Raw genomic sequence first — 27,800 nt, forward strand, 5'->3', positions numbered from 1 at the left:
CCAGCTAAGTCCTTGGGGCCGAGTCCCAGGGGGCCAGCATTACTTCATCATAGAGGTGTTTTGAGAAACACACTTGGCTTTCATGGTTCTGGGTTTGATTACATTATCCCCATTCTGTTGTCAGCTCAACTCTGTTACCTCATCTGTATGTGTGAGCCTCAGTTTTTTCACTGTTAAAATAAGAGATAGGGGCTGGAGAGATTGCTCAGTGGTTAAGGCACTTGCTTGCAAAGCCTAATAACCCAGGTTTGATTCCCCAGTACCCAGGTAAAGCCAGATGCACGAAGTGGTGCATGCATCTGGAGTTCATTTGCAGTGACTAGAGGCCCTGGCACACCCATTCGCATTCTCTCTCTGTTTGCAAATAAATAAATAAATAAATAAATAAATTTAAAAAATGGAGATAGGGCAGGTGTGGTGGTGCACACCTTCAATCCCAGCATTTAGGCTGAGGTAGGAGGATTGTTGTGAGTTCAAGGCCAGCCTGAGACTACAGAGTGAATTCTAGGTCAGCCTGGGCTAGAGTGAGAACCTACCTTGAAAAAACAACAAAAAATGGAAATAATACTACTTAGTATAGTTCCCTGCGAGAAGTACCCGAGCTAATGGATATCCAGATGATGGAATATAGAGAGCATCCAACAATCTTATTTCTGTTTGTTCTTCCCAAAAGATCATATGTTGCCTTTTGATGGTAGTGTGCTTCCCATGGCTAGGAGTATTCAACCAAAGGGTGGACAGTCACATGACTAAGATGGAGGGGTAGAACCAGGATTTGTCTGTCCTTCTGCCCTGTCCTTAAGAGATTGGGCTAGGAAGACATGATGGGAGCTGCTAGTGAGCCTTGAAGACATACAGACAGCCAGGCATGGTGGCACACACCTTTAATCCCAGCACTCAGGAGGCAGAGGTAGGAGGATCACTGTGAGCTGAGAGCTTAAGGCCACCCTAAGACTACATAGTGAATTCCAGGTCAGCCTGAGCCAGAGCAAAACCCTACTTCAAAAAACAAACAAACCAAAGACATATAGACAGCCAGGCATGGTGGCACACACCTTGAATCCCAGCACTTGGGAGGCAGAGATAGGAGGATTGCCAAGATTTTGAGGTCATCCTGAGACTACATAGGGCTAAACTAAGACCCTACCTCGAAAAACCAAGGTGGGGGGCGGGGGAGACATTGACAAATTGCTGAGCACTGAAGAAGGATTGGTCTCTTTCATTCCACGGGTTCCAGGATGGCTTCCTGAAGGAGGCAACATGTGCAGCTGGAAGGCAGGACTGGGCGTCTGGGCCTTGTGGTGAAGATGGTCTGAGTAGAGGCCCACACCTATAGATACAGGATGGCAGATTGTGTTAAAAGAATGAGGGTGTCATGGCTGGGAGCAGGTCAGGGAGTGCCTTAAGTGCCAGTCTTGGGGCCTGGGCTTTCCTCCTGGGGCAGTGCTGAGCCCTGGAAGAGTCTGGGGGCCACCAAAGACCAGGTGTTCACAGGTGGAGAGGAGGGGTGGAGGGCAAAGAAAACCGGCAGGTCTGCAGGCAGCGAGGAGGGTTGGACCCAGGGGAGCCCTGGGCCTGTGCCAGGTGGGGTCTAGTGGGCACAGCAGGAACAAAGACAAGGCCAGAACCCTCTAAAGCCCCCATGTCTGGTCTTAACCCGGGCCAGGCCCTTGGGGCTGCTTCTGGGACTGGCCCGAGTCCAGGCCTCAGTCCTCTCTGGATTGGAGAGAAGAGATAAGCAGAGGCACAGAGGGAAACAGATCACTTCCAATCAAACTGGAAATCCATTCTGATTACTGTCCTGCCCCATGGGGGTGTTTGGTGGATGATGGCAGTGTGATCCTGAAGTTAATTTGGCAGAGAAAATGCCTACGAGCAGCCAAGAACAATGAAAAATAACAATGAAAGGGGATTTGCTCTATCAGTTGTCAAAACAATGGTCATTCTGACTCAAGCAGTGAAGGGGGAGGATAGAGTAAGAGATGAACATAGCCAGGGCCTCGGGTGGTGGGCAGCTGCTGCAGAGCTAGGGTGCATCGCCCTGGTGGCTCAGGGGAGAAAGGGTAGTCCAACTGGACTAACAACCAAGCCACACTGCCAAATAAACTCCAGTGAGGAGGAAATGAAAGCCAAAGCAGGATTGAGAAATCTAGAACTATAAATCCACAAGAAAAATACAAATAACCAGTAGAAAACAAGCAAAGGCAAGTCACAGGCTGTTCCAGGAAAAGTTACCCAAATGGCCAATAAATGTAGGAAGAGATAGCTCAGCCTCTCGAGGAATCAGGGGAACACAAATTAAAACAACAATGAGATTCCATTTCACACCCATTAGATTGGCAACAATTAAAGAGGCTGACAATACGAGTGTTATTACAGCTGTGGGGAATCCGGGACTCGGGCGCTGTTGGAGGGAGTGTAAATTGGTAGAGCCTCTGTGGAGATCAGAATGGTAAAAATATTGCAGAATTCTCGCTGCATTCCCCACCCTGCATGGCCCAGCTTCTGCTTGGAGGGATCCAGCTAAGAGAGAAACTGACTTGTAGACACATGTGTGCGATACTTGTTGCAGTGCCGTCCTAGGGAAAGACCTGGGGAATGACCAGCACTGGGCCTGAGCAGATACACCGGGTGTATTCATACTGAGATTCTGAGAGTCTGGACAGCAGAAGAGTGAACGTGACCTATGCTTGCCAGCATCAATGGCTCTCAACAAACAAAAAGATAACGGATGGGTCTTAGGGATATTGCTGAGTGGTTAAAAGTACTTGCTACACAAGCCTAACAACCAGAGTTTGGATTCCCAGAACCCACAGAAGGTCAGACACAGTGGCACATGTGTCTGTAATCTCAGCATGACCACAGCAATGGGAGAGTCCTGAAGCTCACAGGCCAGCTAGTGCGGCATTCGCAGTGCCTTCAAATAAGAGAATAGCCCTGTATCAAACAAGGTGGGAGGAAAGGACCCAACATACCAGGGTTATCCTCTGACCCACGCATGTGTGATGTGGCAGGCACAAGCCCATACACACACACATAAATCACACGCACAGTGAAAGGAAAAGCATGTGGTAGGATGAGAGATACACAATAATCCATTTTCTGTCTATTTGTTGCAAGCACGCAGAAGACACTAAGTGCTGCTCATTGGTACCTATGTGTGCCACATAATCACTGCAGGGTACAACCCTGCAGGCCCTTGTGGATGGAGTGGGGACACACAGTACCTTCAGCCTGCCAGTGTGCTCAGGATTGACACATCTCTTCCATTCTCTCTGAATTATCACAAACATGAAATAGAAGAGGATGTTTTTATACTTTGGGGATGAAGATGGCATGAAGGAAAAGCTCGACAGATTTGACATCATCAAGTTAGACTTCAGGAAGGCTGAGAATGATGAAACTCTGCAAATGAAGAAGAAAGAAGGCCAGGGATACTAGTGACACTTGACCCCTGAGGATCCAGCTCTGTGGTAGAGAAAAAGCTAATCTGAATCAATGTAAACAAGGCAGACATGGGCTGAGGAGATGGCTCAGCAGTTAAAGGTACTTGACTGCAAAACCTGATGAACCAGGTTTAATTCCCCAGGACCCACATAAAGCCAGAAACACAATATGGCACATATGTTTGTTTGCAGTAGCAAGAGGCCCTGGCATGCCCATACTCTCCCTTTCCTTACAAATAAATAAATAAAATACTTTTTCAAAAGACAGATATCTTGATAGAAAAATAGGCAGATGATCCCCAGGAAAAGCCAGGCCTAGGAGCCAGGGAGAGTGAGAAGGGTCAAGGTAAGAGGATGAGTGTCTGCCGGCAGAGAGACATCGCTGCCAGCGGACAGAGGTGTGGCTGGAGAGAGGGACTGGGTGACGAGGGAAGGGCTGGATGTGGGCAATGCTGGCCGGATGGGTGGTCAGGGTGGAGCTGGGGAACTATGGCCAGGCTGGCTTCTCAAGCTCTGGGCAGCTGGGGGGCTGGCAGAGGGCAGGTCCACATCAAAGGGGTGGGACCACCACAGCTGACATGGCCCCACCCTTCCCTCATTGCTGGTCTTTGATGTGTTGTATGGGAGGGGCTGTGAGCCCACTCTCCATGCACACTGGGTCCTCAGTGCTGCCAGGCCCAGCTGCCCTACTTGGGGGAAGGACATAGAGCAAGGGGTGACTTGTGGCTCTTGGAGCCAGAGCCAGTTAAGAGGCGATGCCCCAAGTGGACTGAGGGACCCATCTGTTCTCAACCTACGAATGTCTATTCCTAGTCAGACCCACTGTACAGAGGGCCACCTCGAGGCCCCGTGTGGACTGCAGCTGTGGTAACTGCTGAGGCCAGGCCTAGGTTCCATCCTCTGCCCTGGCTCCTGGGCCTTGTAGGAGCAGAGCCAGGGTGCATCTTGGTATGGGAAGAGCAGCCATCTCCAGCATCCTCTGCCCTCCCCCACAGTATTTCTGGCTGTTGGTCCTGTCCCGAGGGCTGGTGGGCATTGGTGAAGCCAGCTACTCCACCATCGCACCCACCATCATCGGAGACCTTTTCACCAAGAACACGCGTACGCTCATGCTGTCCGTCTTCTACTTCGCCATTCCACTGGGCAGGTGAGGCGCCCCGGGATCCCGCTGGACCTTCACACCCTCTCTGCGCTAAGCAGACAAGCAGATGGTCATCTTTGGTGAACTCTCAGGGCTGTTTCTAAGCAGCCTGGCTGTGTGGCAAGGCCAACTCTGGCTTCATAGACCAGTGAGCACCTACCACTCAGCCTCCCTGACGGATGTCCCTCTTCTCTGCAGTGGCCTGGGATACATCACAGGCTCCAGTGTGAAGCAGGCAGCTGGAGACTGGCACTGGGCCCTGCGGGTAAGGCCTAGGTCCCCTCCCATGAGGCTTATGAGTCCAGCCCTTGCACCAGAAGGTCTAGCTCAGCCCAGAGCCCAGGCATATCACCATCTACCTCCCTTGCCTTCCTGGGCTCTGAGGTCTCTTCCTTCTAGGTTAGGTCAGATAGAGGTGTCAGGGATTCAGACAGCCTTGCCAGCCACAGTGCCTTGGTCCAAGATTGGGACCCCACCCCCACCCCTAGGAGGCCCATGGTGAGAGAATGGAGGATTCTCTCACCATGTCAGGAAATTCCAGGCCCACGGTGCAGCTTCCTGCTTCTAGCCCTGGCTCTGTTCTAGAGAGAGGCTGGGACAAGACCTCTATGTGGGGGCCTTAGGGTCTGGAGACACTTCCTGCCCTGCTGGAAGGGGGGGACAAATCACCAAGGCCCCAGGACGGTGCAATCGGAGGAAACAGAGATCCCTGTCTCTCAGCGGAGCGGAAGCTCAAGACAAAGTGTTGTTTTCCTCAAAAGCAGGAAGGAAGCAGCCACTGTGGAATTTCTTGCTGGGGGAGAGGAGACAGCATTTTAGAGGAACTCCCCAGCCCATGAGCTCCTAGGCTCATGGTGCGTGGTGGGGGCAGGCTTCCCTTCTCTCCTGGGCTGATGGAGAGATGATGTTTGGAATCCAGGCAATCAAAACATTTCCTCTGGGAAATCTGTTCTGGATGTGAGGCTGGACACAAGGAAGACCCAAAGAAGCCCGTGTGGGCCCCTCCTAAAGGATAGTTCACCTTCCTGGACAACCGTTCTCTAATGTCCACAGCTGAGAAACCTAGCTGGGAGCTATCTTAGCCCTAGGGGTTGGATAGGGCTGATGTCTGGCTCCCTGCCTCCAGGAACAAACTGTCCTCCCTTAAAGTCATCATACTCCATATTTTCCCATCTACCTGGTTCCTTTTCTCATTATCTACTACCATGTACCACCCACCCATCCATTTTTCTCCGTCCAGCCGTCTGCCTGTCCTCCCTTCTATTCAGTCCTCTCTCCTCCCTTCCTTCTTACAGTCTGCCTTCCTTAGATCCAATCTCTGTCCTACCCCTGGTCTGGACAGTCCACTTTGAGCCCAAAGCCCTTCCCGGCCTCATCCCTGACTCAGGGGCCCCGTCAGGAGGATGGGCAGATATTAGTCTGGAATGCCAAAGGCCCATTTGCCTGAGTTCCGCTACTGCCAATGCAGCACAAAGTCCATGGGACCCAGGATTCAAGTTTTGTGTTTCCTGCCAGGTGTCCCCTGTCCTGGGCATGATTACAGGAACTCTCATTCTCATCTTGGTCCCAGCTACAAAGAGAGGCCACGCAGATCAGCTTGGAGGACAGCTCAAAGCACGGACCTCATGGCTCCGTGACATGAAGGCCCTGATCCGAAAGTGAGTGCTGCTGGTGAGAAGGGGGAGGAAGCCTCGGAGAGAAGGGCCCCAGAGTCCCCCCACCCCACCCACAGCAACCCCCTGCTATCTCTGCTGCCTGCTGTGCTGTATGGCATTTGGCCTAAGAGTTTTTTATTATTATTATTTTGGTTTTTTTGAGGTAGGATCTCACTCTAGCCCAGGCTGACCTGGAATTCACTATGCAGTCTTAGGGTGGCCTTGAACTCACTGCAATCCTTCCTACCCCTGCCTCCCGAGTGCTGGGATTCAAGGCGTGCTCCACTACGCCCAGCTTGAGTTTATTTTTTAAAATATTTTACTTATTTGAGAGAGATTAAGAGAAACACACACACACACACACACAGATCCCCCCAGTGCCAGAATGAGTGAAAGTAAAGTATATTAAGGGGTGTGTGTGAATGGGGGCACCAGGGCCTCCAACCACTGCAAAGGAACTCCAGATGCATGTGTCATCTTGGTTTACATGGGTACTGGGTTATCAAACCTGGATTCTTAGGCTTCACAGGCAAGTGCCTTAACTCTAAGTCCTCTCTCTACCCCAGAGTTTACTATTGCTCCTGAAGCCTGAACCTTCACCTGAACCTGAGAAGGAGTGTTTCTATCTGGGGGAGGTGGGAGGTTTTTGGGGAAAGAGACCCAGCCTCCATGGCCTCTTGCCCCAGATATGAGGGTTGCCCACTGTAGCCGAAGGGAATCTTCTCCAGCTTAATGTCACTGCCCTGGCTTCTCCTCAGCCGCAGCTACGTCTTTTCCTCCCTGGCCACATCTGCCGTGTCCTTCGCCACAGGGGCCCTGGGCATGTGGATCCCCCTGTACCTGCATCGCGCCCAAGTTGTTCAGAAGACCGCTGAGACATGCAACAGCCCGCCCTGTGGGGCCAAAGACAGGTGAGACCTGGCCAGTTGGGTGTGTGGGGGAGGTGACACTGGATGGGAGTGCCTCTGCCCCATGGCCCTCCTCAGTCCATACTCTACTGTCCCCTCTCTCCACAGCCTCATCTTTGGGGCCATCACCTGCTTTACGGGCTTTCTGGGTGTGGTCACGGGCGCAGGAGCTACTCGCTGGTGCCGCCTGCGGACGCAGCGAGCTGACCCCCTGGTGTGTGCTGTGGGAATGCTGGGCTCTGCCATCTTTATCTGCCTCATCTTTGTGGCCGCCAAGAGCAGCATTATGGGTGCCTATGTAAGTGCAGTGGAAGCAGGGACCTAGATTGGAGATACAGTCTTGATTTTCTGAACCCTCTGTCCCCATAACAGAGCTCCTGTGTCCCAGTCCTCAGCATGTCCTGTGCAGGGGCTCTGAGTGCCCCTCAGGGCTGGGCATGGCTTGGAAGGCCATGGATAGCCCACTAATTTCTCATGGGCTTGGCTTGGAGGAGGTGGGGGCCCTTTGTGAGGAGGGGTCTTTGGCGGACTGCTGGTGGGCTGAGCAGTGCCTCATGGTTGCTTTCCTCTCTGTGTAGATCTGCATCTTTGTTGGGGAGACGCTGCTGTTTTCAAACTGGGCCATCACTGCGGACATCCTCATGGTGAGCTAGGCAGGCTGAAGTCACCTTGTCTCAAACTCACAACAATCCTTCTACCTCTGCCTGAGTGCTGGGATTAAAGGCGTGTACCACCATGCCCTGCTATTTTTCTTTCTTATAGTGTGTCACATGCCTTTGGGGACCAGAGACAATCTCAGGTTTTATCTATCCTCAGCAATATAGTCTGCTTCCTTTAAGACACTGATTTGGAGCTCACCAGTTATGCTAAATGGGCTGGCCAGGCCAGTAAGCTTGAGGTCCGCCTGTCTCTCTCCTACTTCTGACATTTTATATAGTTACTGAAAATCAAACTCAGGTCCTCATGCTTGTGAGGAAAGCCCTTTATCCACCGAGCTACCTTCCTAGCCCTGATCCAGGTTTCTTGACTTATGGGGGGCAGCTGAGGAGAGCAAGTGAAAAGCAGGCAGAGCTCTTGTCAACATAGGTAAGCCCAGAAGCAAGAAGGGAATCAGAGATTCTGGGACCTATAACCGGGCAGGGCCTGGAAACAGAGTGTTGAACAGGCAGATGATGGGATGTGGCCGGCGGGGGAGGGGGACTTGTCTCGAGGCTCAGGTTGTGGCTGGGAGGCTGGTGGTGCCAGGCTGGCACTGAGGTGGCGCTGCCTGCCAGCACTCCTCCCCCAGGGGCTAAGCATCTCTGCACCCTGCTCTCCCAGCTCAGGCTGGGTCCCAGGCGCGCCTGCCGAGTGCCTGCGGCTGGGCTGGGTGGACAGAGGCTGTGTTCACAGAGCCAACAATGGCCTCCAGACCAGCCCACCAGGGACAAAGGGCTGTCTGAGCAGCCTGCTGGAGCCTGTGTAATAGGCAGGAATGGGGGGGACCAGGAGGAGTATGGGCTTAGTGACTTGTAGCTCTGGGAGGGCTGGGGTAGGGGATGGTTGGGTTGGTGTGACTCTTGTTTCTGTCCTTAGTCCTTGGAGATCTCCAGGGTTAGGAAAGGAAGAGGAATGACAGAAGGTGCAGGACATGAAGAAAGACCCTCAGGGGTTGGGGGGATGCTTGTAGGTTGATATGGGGCATCCAAGGAGGTCAGGTCAGACCGCAGGCCCTCTACTTCTGGAAACCTACTTTGCTTGCCCTTTGCTTCCCCACATACCCATGTCCCCTGCCAATCTCTGTCCTCTCCCCACCCCCCAGTCCATGAGCTGACTGACTCAGCAGGAGGCAGGGACAGAGCAGGTCCTAAGTGAAGTTGGTGAGGGTGGGGGCAAGTCTGTCTGAATCCAGAGCCTTTGGTGCTGGGCAGCATGTCTTGCTCTGCCTTTCTCCCCAGGGCAGCCCCTGAGAACTGCCCACGGGGTCTGGGTCCCAGGGAAATCATGCCCCAGTTTATTCCATGTTCCAGCTAAGTGATTAATTAGTGCTGGAAACAGGGCCATGCAATCTCCCTGGATCCAGGTCTCTCCTTACCACTGACAAGGCACCTCATGGGTGCTGGCTGCTCCCAATACCCATAGCAGCTGGTGCCACAAATAAGCTAGGCATCTGGTCCCAGCCTTTCCCCATCTGACTTAGAGTGGGGTCAGGGCTTGCTCCATCTGATGGGGTCCTGGGCCCCAAAAATTCTTAGCAGCTGGTGCTGGGGTGCCTATGAGTCCAAGAAAAAGCTCATAGTTAAGGTCTTGTTTCACTTCTGTCCCACCTCAGCCCACCTGAACCTTTTGGCCCTAATGGAGAGGAACCAAGACAGGTGCTTATCTTATGGAATGCCTGGGCATGAGGCCAAAAGCCCAGAGTCCTAATTCTAGAGCTATATGACTCCATATAGGATTCCTTAAAAATGGGTTTGCTCTAGGCTGATGCCTCTGGGCTCAGCTCCCTGGGGCTCCATAAGGCCTGTGCAGACTGGTACCTAAATTGCAGGGTCCCCTTGGCTATTTGTGGTAGCTCTAAGAGGGAGGTGGAGATTTTGGTCTCTGAGGCAAGTTGGAGCTGTCTGGGCTGCAGGTGGTAGGGACTGGCATTGTGTAGGTCAAGGTAGGAGTGGGTTGATGGAGGGCAGAGGGCCCATGTAGCAGACAGAAGTAACCACACTTAAAGGGCCAGGACAGGGAAGCCAGGGGGAATAAGGACACTAGGGTAGGAGGCTGAGGCTTTGGGGGCTTTAGAAGTACGGCTGTGGGGATGGGGCCAGGTGTGTAGGCCTGGTCCCTCTGGCACTGACCTGCCTCTCTCTCCTGCAGTATGTGGTCATTCCCACCCGACGGGCTACTGCTGTGGCCTTACAGAGCTTCACCTCCCACCTGCTGGGGGATGCTGGAAGCCCCTACCTCATCGGCTTTGTGAGTGGCTGAGGGTCAGGGCTGGCCTGGAGAAGGCGGGGGCTGTAGGAGGTGGCACTTCCCTGATGTACATACCCCAATCCTTGCAGATCTCAGACCTGATCCGTCAGAGCACCAAGGATTCACCACTCTGGGAGTTCCTGAGTCTGGGATATGCCCTCATGCTCTGCCCCTTCGTTGTGGTCCTAGGTGGCATGTTCTTCCTTGCCACCGCTCTCTTCTTCCTCAGTGACCGTGCCAAGGCTGAGCAGCAGTGAGTAGGATGGGGTAGGCATGCCATGAAGCAGCCAACCTTGTAGTAGGAGTGGCCTACTTTGCATCCCTAGAGGGGACCTGCTGCTGTGATCCAGGGCTACCCTGAATATGGCCACATGGGGCCCAGGCCCTATATGCCTCGGTTCACAAGCATCTGTCATGTGCCCAGCTTATGGGGGCCTGGACTGGCAGGTGCCAGGCCCATGTGATGGCTGTAGACATTTTTTTCTCTAGAGTTAAAAGAGGATTTTAGAACTAGGACCCCCATCTTCCTTTTCCTCTTATTTTCTGACTTCTTTTTCTTCTCTACTCCTCTCTTTTTCTCCTCTCCCCACCCTTGGGCTCTCCCACCTCCCCCTGGGGCTGACGAGGTCCCTGCCCAGCACCTCCGGTCTGCCGGCCCCTGTGATGCGATGTGCCAGAGCTGTGCCTGGGCCCGGTCACCGCTGATGCGCCACCCTGACCCTCGCCCGTCTCTCCCCCAGGGTGAACCAGCTGGTGATGCCGCCTGCATCCGTGAAAGTCTGAGGTGGTGAGTGCAGGCCAGGGAGGCCCCATGGGAGGGATGGCCACAAGGGGACAGGGCTTCTCTTGAGCCATCTGCCCAAGCACGTCATGGCCTGCATTTACAAAGACTGACATCTGTTCCCTTCTTCCAGTAAATCAACACTCCCTCCATAGAAGGCATAGGTCAGCACTGGAATTCCCCGCTGTCCTCCCAAATTCTGGATGTGCCAGGGCTCCACTCCTATCCTGACCTTCCCCAGGGCCTGGCCTCTGGAGACTGAAGTTTCCTGGCAGTACAGAATTTAAGTCACAGCTCCCAAGCCCAGGGCAAGGCCCATTTCCTCAGATAGTAGACAAACTGAAGGAAGCCTCCCAGTGGTTCACAACCCAAACCTGGCCTAACCCTTCTCCCTACCACAGGTGCCACTGGGACAGTGATGAACTTCAATTTAGACTTGAAGGCATCTTCCAGCATCCTGGACCTGCAGGGATGTCACAAAGCTTTCTGTGTGACTCACAGCTGGGTTATCACCCTCTCTGGCCCAGAACTACTGAGTGGCCCTGGCTTCAAGACCCTATGTCCTCAGTTAATCTGGAGGGCTGTGTGTGCTGGAGCCACTCAGTTGGACAGATGCCCAGCCCAAGGTTTGAGCTGCAAGTTCACTGGGGCCAAGAGAGAAGTCAGCCCCAAGTGGGTGTATGGGAAGAGCCTGGCCTACCCCCAGCTCATGTGATCCTGCCCTCCCTAGAGTGTGGGGCCAGGAGGCCGGAACCTCCCACATCACTTACTGAGCCAGGCATTCTACACAGCTTTGAAGACACAACGAGCCCTGGGCCATACACCGAAGAGCTAGCCCAGGTCTCAGGACCCCAGTTCCGGTTCTGAAGTTCCCCCTTCCACCAGGCTCTGAACTTGGGACACTCAATTCAATTATGGCACATGGAATAGGGTGCCCATTGCTGAGCACTTCCTGCCTGGTCACTCTGGAGAATACTTGCCTGCTGCCTTGGGCTAACTCGTTGCTGGCTTCCCAGGTGGGGACCACCCCCTTGTAGAACTGCAGCACCAGGGGTGAAGGCCCTGGTAGCAGCAACATGCCACCTATACCAAGGCTTAGATCTTTGGGAGTTGTCCCATTCCCCACAGGGCTCCTGGAGAACCTTCTAACTTCCCAGAGAACAGGAAACACTCCCTCCTCCAAGATGGCCTGAACCCTTTCTAGCAGAGCCTAGGGGAAGCAGACAGGGCTCAGTCTACCCACCTGACCCTTTGAGGGCCAAGCCTTCACCTCTGGCCTTTGATCATCTTCCCCCAGCCCCACTACGATGCTTATCCTAAGCTCCACTCTCCCTGCCCACGTTGCAACCAAGACTGTGCTGTCCCTTGGGTACTGCTATGGCCCACAGGACCAAGGACCATCTTGGACTGTGCTCCCTGTGGCCACCCCTTCGTTACTGGCTGTGGCTTCAATGGTGTTAGCTAGTGGAATACCTACCCCTCCAAACACTGGGGCACCCCTGTGGTCAGGCATGGGCGGGGCAAGGGTACTATTCCCACCCTCAGAAGACCACCCAGGCCCTGCCCCACCCCAGCATCAGCAGGGGCCTCAGCAATGTTTTCTTGTTGTACAAGAACCAGGTCCGAGTGTTGCCTCCTCTTCCTTCCGGAAGCTGAACCGCTCCTTTATTTTTTAGAGCTGCTGATTGTGAATCTCAGAGTCTTAAGAGAGAAGCCAAATATATTCCTCTTGTAAATGAAGAAATAAACCTATTTAAATCATGTTCTGATGGCTCTGGGGAATGGTTGGGAAGAGGCAGGGCATCTATACAGGACCAGTCAACCTGCACTGGCCACCTGACTCTAGAACCCTGGTTCCTAAGCAAATGGCTCAGGCTGGGCTTGCTGCAGGGGACCCCCAAAGGCAGAAGCTGGAATCATACACCGTGGCATGTTTATTAAAACTTCTATGAAAAAATAAGTCTCTAGGGCTGCTGGAGGCAGAGCAGGCTGTGCTCAGGGAGTCTGCTCCTTCCTCCTGGCCATTTTCTTCCTCTTGGTCCCACTCTGCAATAGACTGGGGCTCCTGCTGACCAGAGACAGCCTTGACTTTTTCCGTGGCAGGGCAGACTGGGGGGACTTGCTCAAGACTCCTTTTTGGGCAAGAGACTTCCGGCGCTGCTTTTTGCCTGAAAGCTGTGTGGGGGACACAGGAGTGGCTCCATTCACCTGTGACAGCTGCTCTTTTTTCTTCTGCAGTTTTGGAGTCTTGGCAGGGGTGCTGGGGCTTTGAGTGGCGCTGTCTGGAGCTGGACTCTTAGTGGCAGGTGTTCCATTCAGCTGGGTCTGGGCCACAACTTGGGCCTTCATCTTCTTCCTCTTCTTGCCTGTACTGGGAGGCTGGTCTCCACTGGTGGCAACAGGCATGGCGTCCTGCTGTGGCACAGCATCCTCTGCCTTGCGCTTTTTCCGCTTCTTGGTCTCTGGCAAGAATCCCTTTTTCTTCCGCTTCATGCTAACAGGGCTTTGGATGTCACTAGGGACAACATCCTTGTCATCCTTTTTCTCTAGCTTGGGGCGCCTGGGAAGAAGTGAACAAAGTAAGAAGTGTGTGGTACTGGCAGGAAGGCCGTGGATTTGTGAGCCACACTCCTCCCCCCGCCCCAAGAACATACTGAATTCCTAGCATCTTCATGGCCTGCCAATAGAGGTCATAGAGGCGGCTGGAGCCAGAGGAGTGATTCCCCTGCTGCAGGCTCTGCTGTAGCTTCTGCTGTTGGCTCTGTAGCACGCCCAGGAGAGTGGTGACATCTACGGAGAGCTTCTGCAAAGGCAGGCATGCTAGAGTTGCAATGGTGATGGGAGATGGGGCTGCTTGGGCTCCACTTCCCATCCTTGCCTACTTGTTTCCTATCTAGTGGTCCCTTCTACTGCTGGGCCCTTAGCCACTCTCACCTCTGCAGCAGTACTCCCTGCTGAGGATGCAAGAGTCCCTTGGCATGGTTTCCTTCCCGGAGCCCAAGTGAGGCCTGGTCATTGTCCTTGGCTCCCCAGTCCTCTGCTGATGGTTCAAGCCACCTCCATCCCCCAAGACATCTTTTAGTCCCTTAGGGAACCACCTTTCCAGGCCACATACTGAAACCCACCAGCTCCAAGGCTCCCTTCCACTGCTGAGGCCTGCTTCCTTCCCACACAATGTATGCTCTGATCAGTGTCTATACTGAAGACTCCCAAACCTTTTCCTCTGGCCAATTTGGGGAACCTAAACCCCCATCTCCAGCTGCTGACTGACTCTCCACTTCAGCTTGTGAGCAAGCATCTCACTCAAGACCCTAGCTCACTATACCCCGTACTTTCTTGCTCCAGGCCTGGAAACATGGCCTTTTTCCAAAGTGCTAACCACCTGGAATTTCTAGTTCCTTCCTCTGTCTCCATCCTTCAAGCCCATCTTAGTGGAGTCTGCTAAGATAGCCCTCACCCCCAATCTACCAGATGTAGACATGGTTCTCTGCCTTCCCATGCCAATCACCTTCATCAACACAGTGGCTCTGTAATCATTTAAAGCCAAGCCACTTTACCTGGCACCCAGAACCTTCCCCATCAAGTCTGATGCAATGAATGACCTTTCTATGTGGGGCGCTGGCTCTGAGGGGGGGGGGGGGGCAACATACCTCATGATTGATTATCTTGAAGACAGTGTTGAGGAGCTCTAATGAGGACAGCTCCTTCTGGTGCTCCGACTTGCTTTGTGCCTCACCCAGTGTGCGTAGGGTCTAAGGAGGAGAGACCAGGCTGAGGCACTTCTGAAAGTTGCCCCTAAACCTTTTTGCCCGCCACATGAGAAAAAGTGGCTGAAGGGGGGGGTGGTGGGGGGGGATGCTTCTGGGGACAAGAGTATGCTCACTCTGGAAGCTCCACGCCTGTTACCTGGGTAACCTTTGCCAGCACCTGGCTGATTAGCTGTTCCCACTCAGGGTCCTCAAAACATACTCTCAACTCCCTTGCAGACAGTGTCTTCTGGAGCAGCAGGCAGGCCTGGACCTGCAGCAAGGAGAACATGGTCAACAGGAGCCTCATTATTATTCCCTCCTTTCTTGTATGGGGAAGAGGCAGAGGTCCTACATAGGGGTAGGACCTCACAGTGGAACCATTTCTGACCCTGCCACCTGAGCAGACACTATAAGGAGTGTCCTTTTGTGTGGGCCAGAGGACAAGCTCTTAGCAGAGCTGGAGGGCTCTAGACCAGGCAGCAAGTGGTGGCTCTACCCTCTCAGTTCCATTGTGCCTACAATGAGAAAGGGCCATCCCACATGAATTACACTTAAGTCAGTGAAGGAGGGCTCCTGGACCTCACCAGCCCATGACTTGGACAAACTCTTACCTTACGACGGGGCTGTGATGGGCCAGCCACATGCTGGACCAGGATGGGGAGCAGGTTCTTACAGATCACCTAGGGCCAAGGAGAGGGATCATGAGGTGGTATCTGGGCTAGCCAGGGCTCCCGGGGGGGAGGCTGGCCCCTGCACTTACCGGGTATCGGGAGAAGAGGCTGAGGAACATGGGGACAGTGAGGGGGCTGTTGCGCTTGGTCAAAAAGGAGCTCAGGGCTTCTGAGTACACTAGGGTCACAAAACTCAAGTCCAAGCAGTTGGCAGTCTGGGCCTGGTGAGAGAGCTGGGGTGAGGCAATGACTAGGGCCCAAGCTGCCTTCAGAAGGCTGAGGGTAAGTTCTGGGTAAAGGATGGTCACAAGTTCCTCCTGAGAACTGCCTGAGCTGGCATTTGGCTCTCACCTCTTGGTCCATGGGCTCGAGCTCAGTGTTGTCTCCTTGTTGGTGACTCTTGGAGATGTTGCCTTTGAGGACGCGCAGCAGATAGAGAGAGGCATTGAAATAGTAAAGGGCGACAGAGGAGTCAGCCTGGCGGCCAGCTTGCTGCACCAGCCTCTCCACCTGGGTATGCAGAGCCTCCGTGCAGTGCTCCACGTTGTGGCAGTAGTGCCGGGCCCGGCACACGTCGTGCCTGTAGGTGGTTGGGAAGGGCAGAGTGGGTCAGAAGGTTCTCTTTCCCGGAGGGAAACCCCAAGCCTGTCACAGCTGAGAAAGCTTGAGCCAGAGGCCAGACACCTCTGACCTGTACCCCTTCTCATGGGCACCTGTCTTGTGAGACGGTGGCCTCCAGAACCTCTACAAAGCAAGACCAGGGCCTGTGTAATCAGAACCTTACGTGGCCTTGCAAGGCTAAGGGCGAAGTGGGTATGGGGTGGGATTGGATCTAGCATGGGGCTGTATGAGGATGCTCTCACCTTTTAGATCTTCCAACCTACCGTGACACTGAGGGCCAGGGTGGGGGGGGGGTATCAGGACAGTGGGAAGATTAATCAAGGTCTGTGTGAATGCTGCTTAAGAGTCCTGTTCTCCTGAGGCAGAGCCTGAGTTTGAACCCTGACCCCTACTCAAAGCTTTTGGAGTCCTGGCTGTGGGGCTGTTGCCGCATGGCCCCACCCTGTGTGCTCACATGAAGATGCGGGCTGTCTTGTGCAGGAGATCCTGCTCCTGCTTGGTGGTCCCGCTGCTACGCATGCTGCGCTGGATGATGTTCAGCAGTGGCTCAAGAAGCTCCAGGACCAGAGGGTTCTCAGGCTGCTTGGTCACCAGTACCTCAATGAGGTCCAGCACCTGTGGCAGAGGGGTGGTGGTGAGCCCACATACGAGGGAGCAAGTGAGCATGAGAGGGGGTGGCAGGCAGAGCAGGGCATCTACCTATGTGCTCACCCGGATCTGGAAGTCCCGCCGGAGGATCTTCTCCTTCTGTAGCTTATTCTTTTCTTCTCGCCGGGCCTGGATGCGCAGCTTCTGCTCGGCAAACAGGCTGGCAAGGTTCTGGTCTAGTGCCAGCATGGCCTCATCCCCCAGCTCCTCCTCATCATCCTCACTGTCCACACCACCCTGAGAACAGAGATCTAGCCATCAGCCTGGCCTCAGGAAAGGAGGGACGCACGCACACACACGCACCCACCCACCCACCCCTCCTCTGGCTCCTGCTCACCAGTGCCTTCCCGGCCTGTAGCACTGCCATCAGCTGCTGGCGGAAGCCTGGGTCCACATCCCCATCACGTTCTTCCTCCTCACTTTCCTCCTCATCCTCACTTTCCCCTTCACTCTTGGAGTCTTTACTGTCCTCACTGTCCTCACCCTCGTCCTGTGGAGGTGGGATAGGTAGGTTACACGTCCCTCTGTCATCACATGCCTGACAGCTGCCCACCCTGCCCCGCTCCTGCAGTAGTTACCTCTGTTTCCTTTGGCTGCTTCTCACTGGAGTCATCAGTGACCACTACATTGTCATCCTCTTCTGTCTCAGGGTTAAGCACCTGAGGAGTTCCAAACTGCTGTTCCACCTGCTAGGCTCCCTACCCTGACCATGTCACTGGGCTCTTCTAGGTCCCCATCTCAGGGAGGAAAATGGAAGGGTGTTCCCTGGACAGTCCCCAGGGCATCCTGGGATGACGGCAGTTCTGAGTCCCCTCCCAATGACATTGCACAAGTGTAAGAGCGACAAGAGGGTGTCACTCCCACTACAGCTCAGTGCTCAATGACCCCATCCCAGGGACCCATTTCCCAAAGGTTCCCACTCACAGCCAGGATTAATTGCAGGGCCCGTGGGGTCAGGTGGGAGCAGATGTGGCCAAACACGTTCCGGGCCACCTGGCGTATCAGGTGGCTGGGCTGGGCCAGCAGGGACAACAGGATCTCCACCATCACCTCTACCCATGGCGGCTCCTGGGAAGCTACAGGTGGGAACAGATTGAGCCCAGGCAGAGGCAGACAGCCTGGATGTCAAGCAGCCCACTTTGGGTCCCCATGTTGCCCAAAGACAGGCCTTCCCACCCTGTTCCAGGAGCAATCACGCACTGTTGGCCCTGGAACGGGAACGGCGAGGTTTCTGCTCCACACTCTTCTTGATGCAGGTCTGGATGTCATTAAGGAGGTCATAGATTTCTGCAGGAGACTGGGCAGAGCAGAACAGAGATCAATCAGAAGCAGGGCAGGTAGGAAGAACTGGCACCAAAGGTCTTGATCCCTCTGGGCACTGGCCTATGGCAACCTTCACCATCCAGAATGAGGACCCCACAGCACCTTTTCACATTCTGTGTGTAGTTACGGAACAGAGAGTCCAAGTACCCCACCAACACTCAGAGGTGAGCTAAGATGCTAGCAAATACCATACACCTAATACAGACAATCTGCTCATAATGCAGTGAGTCAAGAGCGCAAATCTGGCCACTGCCTGCCCTATGGGCTGTGCCTTTTCTCCAAGGGCTTAAAAAAAACTATTTTATTTATGAGAGGGAGGGCAAGAGAAAATGGGTACACCAGGGCCTGTCGCTGCTACAATCTCCAGACACATGCACAATTTGTGCATTTGACTTCACATGGGGACTGGAGAACTGAACCTGGATCATCAGGCTTTGCAAATAAATGCCTTTAACCACTGAGCCACCTCTCCAGCCCCTCAACCACCAGTCAAGTTCAAGGTGCCTGGGGCAGGTGACAACGATGTCTTGACAGAATCACAAGTCCTTGCTGCTAACAAAGCCTGACACTAAGCACAGACCTAAAAGCCCAGCAGCCAGAAGGGAAACAACAAGGGACCTGCATACTCAGGCCACTGAGACCAGAAATGGGTACCTGAGAGGACAGCCTAGAAACAGAGCTGAGGGGTAAGAAGAAACCATAAGGGTTAAAAGTGTAGCAGAGGCTCCAGCAGCAGCAGCGCCAGGTCTGCGAGGCTACAGCAGCAAGGCTTGGCTTGAGCAGCAGGGAGAGCCAGGTGAGGGGATTTTCCACTCACACCAGAGCTCTTCGCAAACTCAAGAAACATGAAGGGAGAATGGCAGCGAACAGTGGAGGAGCAGATCACGTGGACCAGTGAGAGAACTAGGGCTACCATCAACAGCCTTCCCTCCCCCACTGCCAGTGCCCAGTTCTGGAGAACAGAGCAGCAGTCCAGTGACCCAGCCAACCTACTTGAACCCACAGTGCACCAAAGAGGGACCCAAGCAGGAGTGCATCATAACTGAGACCAAAATCATCCCAAAAGGTAGCGGACTATACCAGGTCAGTACCTGCCTAATAAACCTGGTATATATGCCCTGAACCAGAAGTGCTAATTGCACCTTCCGTATCAGGATAAATTATATGTTAAATCTGATGGATGGTAAGACTTGACACTCTTAAATAAGCTATATTTTGGGCTTGTTATTTGTTGCTTCTTGATTTATAGTGGCTTTGTTTCTTCTTCTGTTATACATTAGGGAAGGGTCTCAGTTGGTCACAAGCTGACTTGGAACCCTCAACAGACCAGAAATCTTAACCTCCTTGTTGATAGAGGATCTGGTTGTCATAATACCTACTTGCATAAATCTTCTGTGCTGTTTTTCATTGCAAGTGTACATTGTTTAGTTAAATTTTAAAATCTGCCTGTATTTTGTTCCACTCAGCCTACCTGAATACTCTCATAGCAGGCAAACCCAACACCTAGGGTCACTTTTGTAAATACTGAGTGTCTGTAGAGCCATACCTAGCACCTTCAGCTCCTACCCTGAAGAAGAACATCAGATTGATTGATACATCTAATAATAACCAGCTAACTAGAAAATCCAAGCATTAAATTAATTCAAGATGCAGAAACATATAATTATAACACAAGAAACACCAAAAATCAAGACAATATAAAACCACCAAAAAGTATTAGTGCATCAGAAATGAACTCCAGTGAGAACGAATTAGAGGAAATGCCTGAGAAAGCTTTCAAAAGAATGATTATAAGTATGTTCAAAGTCAAAGGAAGAGGAAATCAAAGGAATCAAAGATGATACAGGACACCAATTTAATGAAATAAAGAGGTCAATACTAGACATAAATGAGGATATGATAGAAATAATCAAGAAAAACCAAATAATACTCAAATACTAGTTAACACAAGAGAGCAAAGATAGCCGGTTGTGGTGGCGCTTGCCTTTAATCCCAGCACTTGGAAGGCAGAGGAAGGAGGATCGCAGTGAATTCAAGGCCACCCTGATACTCCGTAGTTAATTCCAGGCCAGCCTAAGCTAGAGTGAAACCCTACCTTGAAAAACCTAAATAAATAAATAAATAAGAAGAAAGAAAAAAGAGCAAAGTTAAAACCAGAAGAACTACAAAAAATAGCAAAAATAAATACACACCTTTCAATTTCTCTCAGTATCAACAGCCTCAATGTCCCAACCAAAAGACATAGGTTTGCAAACTGGCTTAAAAAGAAGGATCCTTCAATTTGTTGCCTCCAAGAAACCCACCTTTCTACAAAGGATGGACACTATCTTAGGGTGAAAGGTTGGAAAACGGTGTTTCAAGCAAATGGGCCTAGAAAACAAGCAGGGGTTGCTATCCTAGTATCTGACAAGGTAGACTTCAGTCCAACATTATTTAAGAAAGATAAGGAAGGTCTCTTTATGTTGATTAAAGGCACACTCCCACAGGAGGACATTACAATCCTAAACATATATGTACCTAATATGGGGGCTCCCAAATTCATCAAACAAATGCTATTAGAACTAAGGTCACAGATAACACCAAACAGTGGTAGTGGGTGACTTCAACACTCCACTCTCATCAAAAGTGTAGCTGAGGGCTTAGTGGTTAAGGCACTTGCCTGCAAAGTCAAAGGACTTCAGTTCAATTCCCCAGGACCCATGCAAGCCACGTGCACAAGGGGCCATGTGTCTGGAGTTTATTTGCAGTAGCTGGAGGTCCTGGTACACCCCCTCTCTCTAAAAAGTACCAGCCTTCTGTGAGGGCTCAAACCTGTGGTTCTGGTTCACAGTAACCAGTACCAAGCACTTCCTCACATTCACCACCTCTGGCCAGTGAAGCACAGTTGTGAAGCCCTGTGTGATCTGAATTTTAGTCACTGGCAATGTGCCTTGGATAAATTTCCTGTCTCAAAATGAGTAGGCTTAGGAGATAGCTCAGTGGCTAACGGTGCTTTCTTACAATCCCTGTCTGCCAGGGTTCAATTCCCTAGTACTTACATAAAGCCAGATGCGCACTGTGGTGCTTGCATCTGGAGCCATTTGAAGTGGCAGGAGGCCCTGGTGTGCCCATTCTCATTCCCTCAAAATTAAAAACTAAAAAACAATAATAAAAAACAGGGCTAGAGAGATGGCATAATAGTCTAGGCACTTGCCTGTGAAGCCCAAGGACCCAGGTTCAACTCCCCAGCCAGACCCAGAAGATGGCACATGCACCTGGAGTTTGACTGCGGTAGCTAAGGCCCTGGTATGCCAATTTTCTCATTAAATAAATAAATAAATAAAAGTCAGGCACGGTGGTGTATACCTTTAATCCCAGCACTCGGGAGGCAGGGTAGAATCACCCTGAAACCACATAGTGAATTCCAGAGTCAGCCTGGCTAATGTGAAAACCCTACCTTGAAAAACCAAAAAAAGAAATGTGTCCCCACATGAGAAAGCCTATTACGGGGCTAGAATGCCTTTTCCTTGGGTTATAATTCTATGTGGACTGGGTTGGCTAGGTGACCTATCTTCAGTTCCCCAGAACCTCAGGTCCCAAACCCTTCTCTTACAGGCCATCATACCTTGAAGAGATGGAGACCCACTAAGAGCAGCAAGTGCTGGAAGGCAGTGGCCTTGATCTCCGAGGAACGGGCCTCCAGTTCCTTGAGAGTATCCATCATTCTAGGGTGACAGGAGCATATCTGTAGGCTACTGTTGCCAGCCAGACCTTGGGTGTCCTGCCCACCACCCCCTAGAAACCCCATGCCCTCACTGGTTCCAGGCCTGGCGCTGCTGTGCTGTGAAGGGTGTCACAACCACCACATTGCGGCTGTGGTTCAACAGCATATCTGCCAACTTCACCAGGCGATAAGTCCAAGGCTTCGCACCTTCGGACTGGTCTGCTGTCTGTTTGAACTTTGGGTTAAGGGTCTGCAACAGGCTGGGTAAGGAGTTGGGGATAACAAGACGCCTATTAGCACACACAGGACTTTCTTTCTGCCCACCCCAAGGCTCAGTTCCCAGGCCCTGGATCCAACAGAACTCCCAGCTCAGAAAAGGAAAAACAAGCATACCTAAGGTCACCCTCCTAGCTGCCCCAGGCCTACCTGAAGAAGGTACTGACGATCACCTCTCGGGTCCGGCCATCCAAAGGGAAGGAGAAGTGCTGCTTAGTCTCTGGGATCTGGCCTGTGGCTTTCTTTGTTTTAAAGAATGCATGGAACAAGCAAAACCTGGGGAAAGTAACCAGGGTTGGGTTGGCTAGGCTCTCCTCCTCAGCTGGCACTATGGCAGCAATGACGGGGGGGGGGGGGGGGAAAGCATCCAAAAGTGCCTCCCTCCCCTGAAGCCAAAATGGGCACAAGGCTAAGATCCGTAAGTACAAGGCTAGTGCAGCTGCCTCTTGCCACTGTGGTCAGCGTAAGCAAGTACCCTTCTATGTGTGGCAGATGAAGGAGGTAGTTTCCTTGATACCATTCGTGTGAATAGGCTACCTGCAAGATTCACAGATTTCAGGGCCTCATGGGTTTCCTACTCTACTATTCTAGCTTCTGGGCAAGATCCTTCTAGATCCCGCAGTGCCTGTTCCCAATGACCATTCAATCCAAAGGATTCTGGCTCTAGGAAGACCCAAACAAGAACCATGCAAGAAGCCTAACTCCTTGGCCTCACCACCCACTAGGAAGCGAACCATCTTGCACCTGGCCACCTGCTCGATCAAGTCTTCATCCTTCTCCAGGTGCAGCTGGTCCACAAGGCTGACGAGGCGGTGGATGATCCACTTCCGCAGCCGGAACACACACCGCTCAGGCCTAAGGGGCAGGAATGGAGGTTATGGAAGGCATCCAGAGATACCAAGAATAAGGTTTTCCATTTTGGCAGGGTTTGTGTTCCTCCCCACTCTGGCTGGGAGCCATGCCACCACAAGAGGGAGCTTGAGACTCTAGAATTCAAAGTCTCCAGTGCTGCTCACTCACACATTGACTGAGGCATCCTGAGTTTTCTTCTGATTAGCAGTGCTGAAGTCAACTAAGGAGTCCAGCCTGGGCTGAAGAAACATGTCCCACAACCAAGCCACATAGCTCCTCAGGGCCTCAGGACTCAGGAACCGTGTGACACGCCAGAAGGTAGGCATGACAGGAAGACCTTGATTGGTGATGGATGAGAAGGCCACTAGCACGGCCAACTGCCGCCCAGGGTCATCCTGGCATCCCTCGAGGAAGGTGCTCACATACACACTCATCTCTGGGACAAACTTGAACTGGTTTGGGGGCTGCAAGAGATGGGCATGAGTTGGGATCACCAGTTCATAAAACTCTTCCACGAGACTGAACTTACACCTGAAAGTTTCCCTGTGTGTATACTATGGTTGAGCTTAAACCCATGAATCTATCCCCCAACTGTGATCTCTGCTCTAATTACTATACCTCCAGCTTCAGAAGGGTCCCCTTCTGCCTCACTAGATGGGGACAGGATCTTTTTTCTGGATTGAAGTAGCATGGAGGCGTGCAGACTGACCTGCGTTCAACTTATGCTAGGCCAGTAGGTCGGGACCCAAAACCCATCAGTTCTTGGGGGGCTTGCTATATTCCAAACATCAGCTTACTTTTTTAATGACGGCTTAATTTTCTTGACAATTCTTTGTACTAGGCCCTCGCTATCAGTTTTATAGACGATATACGTGTTTGCTGTGCAGCAGGCATGAAAGTGTTCCAACGTGTTGAAGAACGAGGACAAAGATGAAAGGGCTGCTGACTCTACCTGTGGTAAGCAGTTCTGACCTTGCTCAGTGTCTTGGTAAGAAGAACCCATAGCCTGGTGCTCTGAGCAATGCTGAACCCCATGGGGTGATGCCCACCTTAGCAACAACTATGTGCTCCCCAAAGTGGCGGATCAACTCTCCCCGCATCACCAGCTGCAGCTGCTCCTCAGACAGCAGGGGCAAGGCTGCACCCAGCAGGCGGAAACACAGGTAGCTAAGGAGTGGCAAACAGAGCCTGGTTAGAGGCCGTTTCCCTGGGTGAACCTCAGGACAGATCCCATCCAGACAGGGCGGGGGGTGAGGCCACACATACCTGGTTGGCCAAGACGGTTTCTTGAGCAGCTCTTGTTCTACAACCTCCTTCCAGAACTGTGGAAACTTATTCTCCTTGAGTGCCAGCTGTAGCAGGCCCAGAGCCAGCTCAGGCAGCTTTTGCTCCTTTTTCACCAACATGGCTGCCATCTTCAGCACATTCACCAGACTGTGGAGGCCAGAGGGGACTCAGCAAATACCTCCAAGGGAACAAGAGTGCAAGGCACCTCTAGAGATAGCTCACCCCCATATACCTGGGAATATTCTCCTCTGTAAACAGATCAACTGCACCCATCAGTGACTTGAGCTTTGCTGGCACCCTTCGCTGGGCCAAGAGAAAGAGCTCCAGGTGCTTAGGGGAGCCGAGGACCACTTTCAAGTCACCCCTCAAGACCTTTGGCAGGATCTCCTCGAACATAGCCTCTGGGACCTGGGGTGGGAACATAGGTGGAGAAAGGGTAGCCTCCCCCCCAGCCAGAGGGATTTGCAAAAACAAACAAACAAAACAAAACAAGCAAACAAACCAACAAACCTCAAATACCCAACAAGCACCCCCAGGGGCCTGGGGTCACCCTCTCAACTTTAATTTTTTAAGGAGAAACAGCTGTTCTAATATAAGAGCTCTACATGAATTTTTGGGCCTTAAATTCTAGTCCTCGTGTTAAGGCCCATCCCTTTCTTCAGTAGCAAATGGAGTTTCCCAAACAGGGCACACCCATGAGGATGCAGCCTTGACCACAATGTCCACGGAGTATGTTTAATACACCTTCTATGTGCTGGGCACTGTCCTAGACTTGTACTGTCCAATATGGAAGCCACCAGCTACAGAAGCATATGGAGTATTTAAAAATGTGCCTGACCTGAATGGACACAGGCTGAAAGCCAGAAATAAACATGGGAGTCCTAAGATTCAAAACAATAAAAGTAACACGAAAAAAACAAAAACTTCAACCCTTTACACCATTTATTATTATTAATTTTTGTTTATTTGAGGTAGGGTCTCACCCTAGCCCAGGCTGACCTGGAATTCACTAGGTATTCTCTGGGTGGCCTCCAACTCACAGCAATCCTCCTACCTTGGCCTCCTGAGTGCTGGGATTAAAGGCGTGAACCACCACGCACTGGCTCACTTGCGTGTTTTTAAACAAACTGCTCTAAGGTGCCCTCAAGCACCAACTTAAGTCTTCTCCATGTTCCCAAAACAGGCAGCATGACCTGTGGTTCTACAGCCTGTAAGGCCATACCTCCGTGAGAATGTCCACCAGGACCTTCATGGGCTGCCCCTGTAAGTGGTTGTAGTGGTGGCTCAGGATCTGCAGCAGCCTCACTGACTTCATCAGGGCCTCCCGGTCCTGGTACCAACAAAACAGAGAGCATGAGCAGGGCACACTATTTGTGGTCTGCTCCTTTCACCACTCCCAAAGCTCTCACCTTCACCAGACGGCCTGACTGAAAGAGGGCTAGCACTCCAAACAAGTTTGCAAACAGGGCAGGTCTCATCATTGCCTAGAAAAGATTTCAGATACAGGTGAGAAGGACACAAGCACTGGCCATTCCCCACGCACATGGAGGGCCGGGTGAGCTCCCTGGGACCACGCTCACCTTCTTCACTTTTTGCAGCTCATATTTTTCTTGTATTTGCTTCAGAATGCTGCACAAGGGGATGTCTTCAAAAGACTGAAGCAGCTGCCAGGAAAAAGGAGCTAAGGAGAGGGGTCCCGACAGATGTGACTAGACTTCAAACTTCCCTTCTTCCAACTAAGTTTTGGCCCCACCCCAAGGATCCCTGTGAAGCCGCTCCCGCCCCTCTATAAAGTGCTCAGGATGGCTTCTCCTGCCCCAATGAACGGCTGACTCTTGCCTCCCTGCCCAGTAGGACTTTAAAAGGTTCTCCTATATCCATAGACTGCCTGCTCTATCCTTATAGCCTGCTTTGAGATCCCTTTAGGCTGCCCCTAAACGACTTACTTAGCCTTCACTGCTCTGTGTTGTAAAAGTACCTCAAAGTGGCCTATAATCAGCTGAGCTCCCTAGCCTTAAGAGCGGCCCCCAGCCTTGAAAAGCCCACCCCAACTTTCACTATGTATGCCAACTATGTATGAGAAACACAACACGCTTCATTTCCATTTCGCTTGCCTAGACTCTCTTGTACATGGACTGGGCAACTTCTCGCCCCCCCCCGTAAGAGCACGCCTCTACATTCTCCCCTTTGCAGCTGCGATACCCGCACTCCTCCCATCGGCCCACGATCCCCAATGTGATCCCGGTCTCACCTGTGCCAGAGCCAGACTGTAGCAGGGCCGAGCGGCTTCTCTGCCCACCCCAAGACCAGTGATTAGGCGCTTTAAGGCGTATTTCATCTCGGAACCCTGTGGAATCAAGACCATCCTTTGTGTAACGGTAGCAAGGGGGCCCGCCCTCACTTTCTTGGCACCCAGAGTCGTAACCATGCGTCCCGGGCCACGGTCCCGCAGCCATTTCCCCCAGCCCCGGGCCCCGCCACCATACCTCTGGCCTTGTGCGCAAGTACTGCAGCAACTTCTCCGTGGCCTGGAGCCGCGTCTCCTGCTCTGGCTTCGCGATGTCCCAGAAGAAGTCCAAGAACTCGCGGCTGTGCTCCAGCAGGCCATGGCGGTCGGCTTGAGTCGCCCCTCCGCTGGAACCAGGCTCTGCCGTCTCGAGGTTCTTCATCTCCGCCATGCTGCGCGCAACACGTGGGCTCGGAAGACCTCCTCTTCCTGGTCAGGCCCCGGCGCGTGCGCACTGGGCCCGCGGCGGGGGCGGGGCCACGCGAGGCCCGCCCCTTCCGCTGTCGCTCTGCGCCGGGAACGCATCCGCGCTGTGCGTCGTCCTGTGCGCGCGCGGGCTCTGGTGCCCGAGGCGGCTACGTCCCCGCCCCTCCTCCTTCCATCCTCGCTTCCTACCCATTGGGAGCGCCCCCGACGGCCCTACTCGGAAAACAAACGCGAGAAAAGGCTATCGGTATGTCTCCTAGCCAGTGGCCCCTGCGTTCCCTCGCTGAGTCGTTCAACAATGACTGGTTCTGCAGTTGTTCCGTTCCTGCCAAGTGTGTGTTGGGCCTGTGCTGGTCGGGAACAAAACCACAGCTTCCGTGCCTTGCTAATGGGAGGAGAATGCCGATGAATGGTGCCTAGTGCATTTCAAAAGATAAAATTGTGAAGAAAATAAGGGATGGGAAGTCGGAGGGAACCCTTTAAATTTTGAAATACTTGAATACATCACGTGCTAAAAATTTGTCCAAAAGAGACTTCAATAGGTTCTATGATAATTGAGTGGATCATTACCCTGGCTGGTAGCTGAAGGGCAAGAAGGACTCACCCCACCCCCCACCTCCTTAAGACAAAAACCCAGGCCAAGGGTGTTGCTTCTACAAAGATCCCCTCATCCCTAACCCCTAAGGGAGTGTCAGGATTATGTCAAGGTTGTGTAGGATTCCAGACCTGGGTCAGGAGTTTGAACATTCTGAGTGTACCAGGAAGTCACTGGAGGGCTTTATTTACATCAGATTTTCATTCAAGAACGATTCTTGGACAGTGCCGTGTTGGGTGGATTGGACAAAGGTCAGACGGGCTGGTCAGGTTGGGTGGTAGGAGGGGTCAAAGTTGAAGAGCTAGAAAGGATGCCGGGCTTGGGGCTAAAATAAACGAATAGATTGTAGAACTATTTTTGAGTCCCAGAGAATTTTGAAACAGACGGGGAGACAGATCAAAACTTTTATTAGCTGGGATGGAGATGTGGGGCAGTGGAAGATTACTCACCTAGCATCCTAAGACCCTAAAGTTGATCACAAGCAG

At 52.4% G+C, this 27,800-nt stretch overlaps 2 protein-coding genes across 4 annotated transcripts in view; one reads left to right on the forward strand and one right to left on the reverse strand.

Moving 5' to 3' along the window:
• Positions 1 to 12,640, forward strand: part of Spns2 (sphingolipid transporter 2) — a 44,312-nt gene extending 31,672 nt beyond the window's left edge. The window contains exons 4-13 of one of the 2 annotated variants that reach the window (XM_004672404.2): positions 4,442 to 4,593; positions 4,786 to 4,852; positions 6,103 to 6,245; positions 7,001 to 7,153; positions 7,259 to 7,448; positions 7,729 to 7,794; positions 9,998 to 10,096; positions 10,186 to 10,349; positions 10,837 to 10,883; positions 11,279 to 12,640. In XM_004672404.2, coding sequence (XP_004672461.2) covers positions 4,442 to 4,593; positions 4,786 to 4,852; positions 6,103 to 6,245; positions 7,001 to 7,153; positions 7,259 to 7,448; positions 7,729 to 7,794; positions 9,998 to 10,096; positions 10,186 to 10,349; positions 10,837 to 10,879 — 1,077 coding nt within the window. In that variant the 3' untranslated portion in view covers positions 10,880 to 10,883; positions 11,279 to 12,640. Of the gene's footprint in view, positions 1 to 4,441; positions 4,594 to 4,785; positions 4,853 to 6,102; positions 6,246 to 7,000; positions 7,154 to 7,258; positions 7,449 to 7,728; positions 7,795 to 9,997; positions 10,097 to 10,185; positions 10,350 to 10,722; positions 10,884 to 11,278 lie in introns of those variants that run through there. The other variant, XM_045157913.1, reaches the window with a different exon arrangement.
• A 153-nt stretch (positions 12,641 to 12,793) lies between these two features.
• On the reverse strand, positions 12,794 to 26,708 carry Mybbp1a (MYB binding protein 1a). Of its 2 annotated transcripts, none has more exons than XM_045157912.1 (26): positions 26,494 to 26,708; positions 26,259 to 26,354; positions 25,588 to 25,671; positions 25,417 to 25,491; positions 25,230 to 25,337; positions 24,240 to 24,415; positions 23,987 to 24,154; positions 23,770 to 23,887; positions 22,889 to 23,184; positions 22,613 to 22,723; positions 22,019 to 22,144; positions 21,685 to 21,852; positions 21,494 to 21,593; positions 17,767 to 17,863; positions 17,491 to 17,642; positions 17,145 to 17,225; positions 16,904 to 17,056; positions 16,630 to 16,803; positions 16,373 to 16,533; positions 15,649 to 15,877; positions 15,387 to 15,518; positions 15,238 to 15,306; positions 14,784 to 14,897; positions 14,528 to 14,629; positions 13,532 to 13,680; positions 12,794 to 13,437 (listed from the first exon to the last, which is right to left on the reverse strand). In XM_045157912.1, exons 1-26 carry the CDS (start codon positions 26,683 to 26,685, stop codon positions 12,873 to 12,875), a joined length of 3,996 nt encoding a protein of 1,331 aa, XP_045013847.1. In that variant the 5' UTR covers positions 26,686 to 26,708; the 3' UTR covers positions 12,794 to 12,872. The 2 variants fall into 2 exon arrangements, with proteins under 2 accessions (XP_045013847.1, XP_045013846.1); XM_045157911.1 differs by having other exon boundaries at positions 15,387 to 15,530.
• Between the last annotated feature and the right edge of the window lie 1,092 nt (positions 26,709 to 27,800).

Source organism: Jaculus jaculus, chromosome 9 (assembly GCF_020740685.1).
Source record: "Jaculus jaculus isolate mJacJac1 chromosome 9, mJacJac1.mat.Y.cur, whole genome shotgun sequence".
Taxonomy (NCBI): Eukaryota; Metazoa; Chordata; class Mammalia; order Rodentia; family Dipodidae; genus Jaculus; species Jaculus jaculus.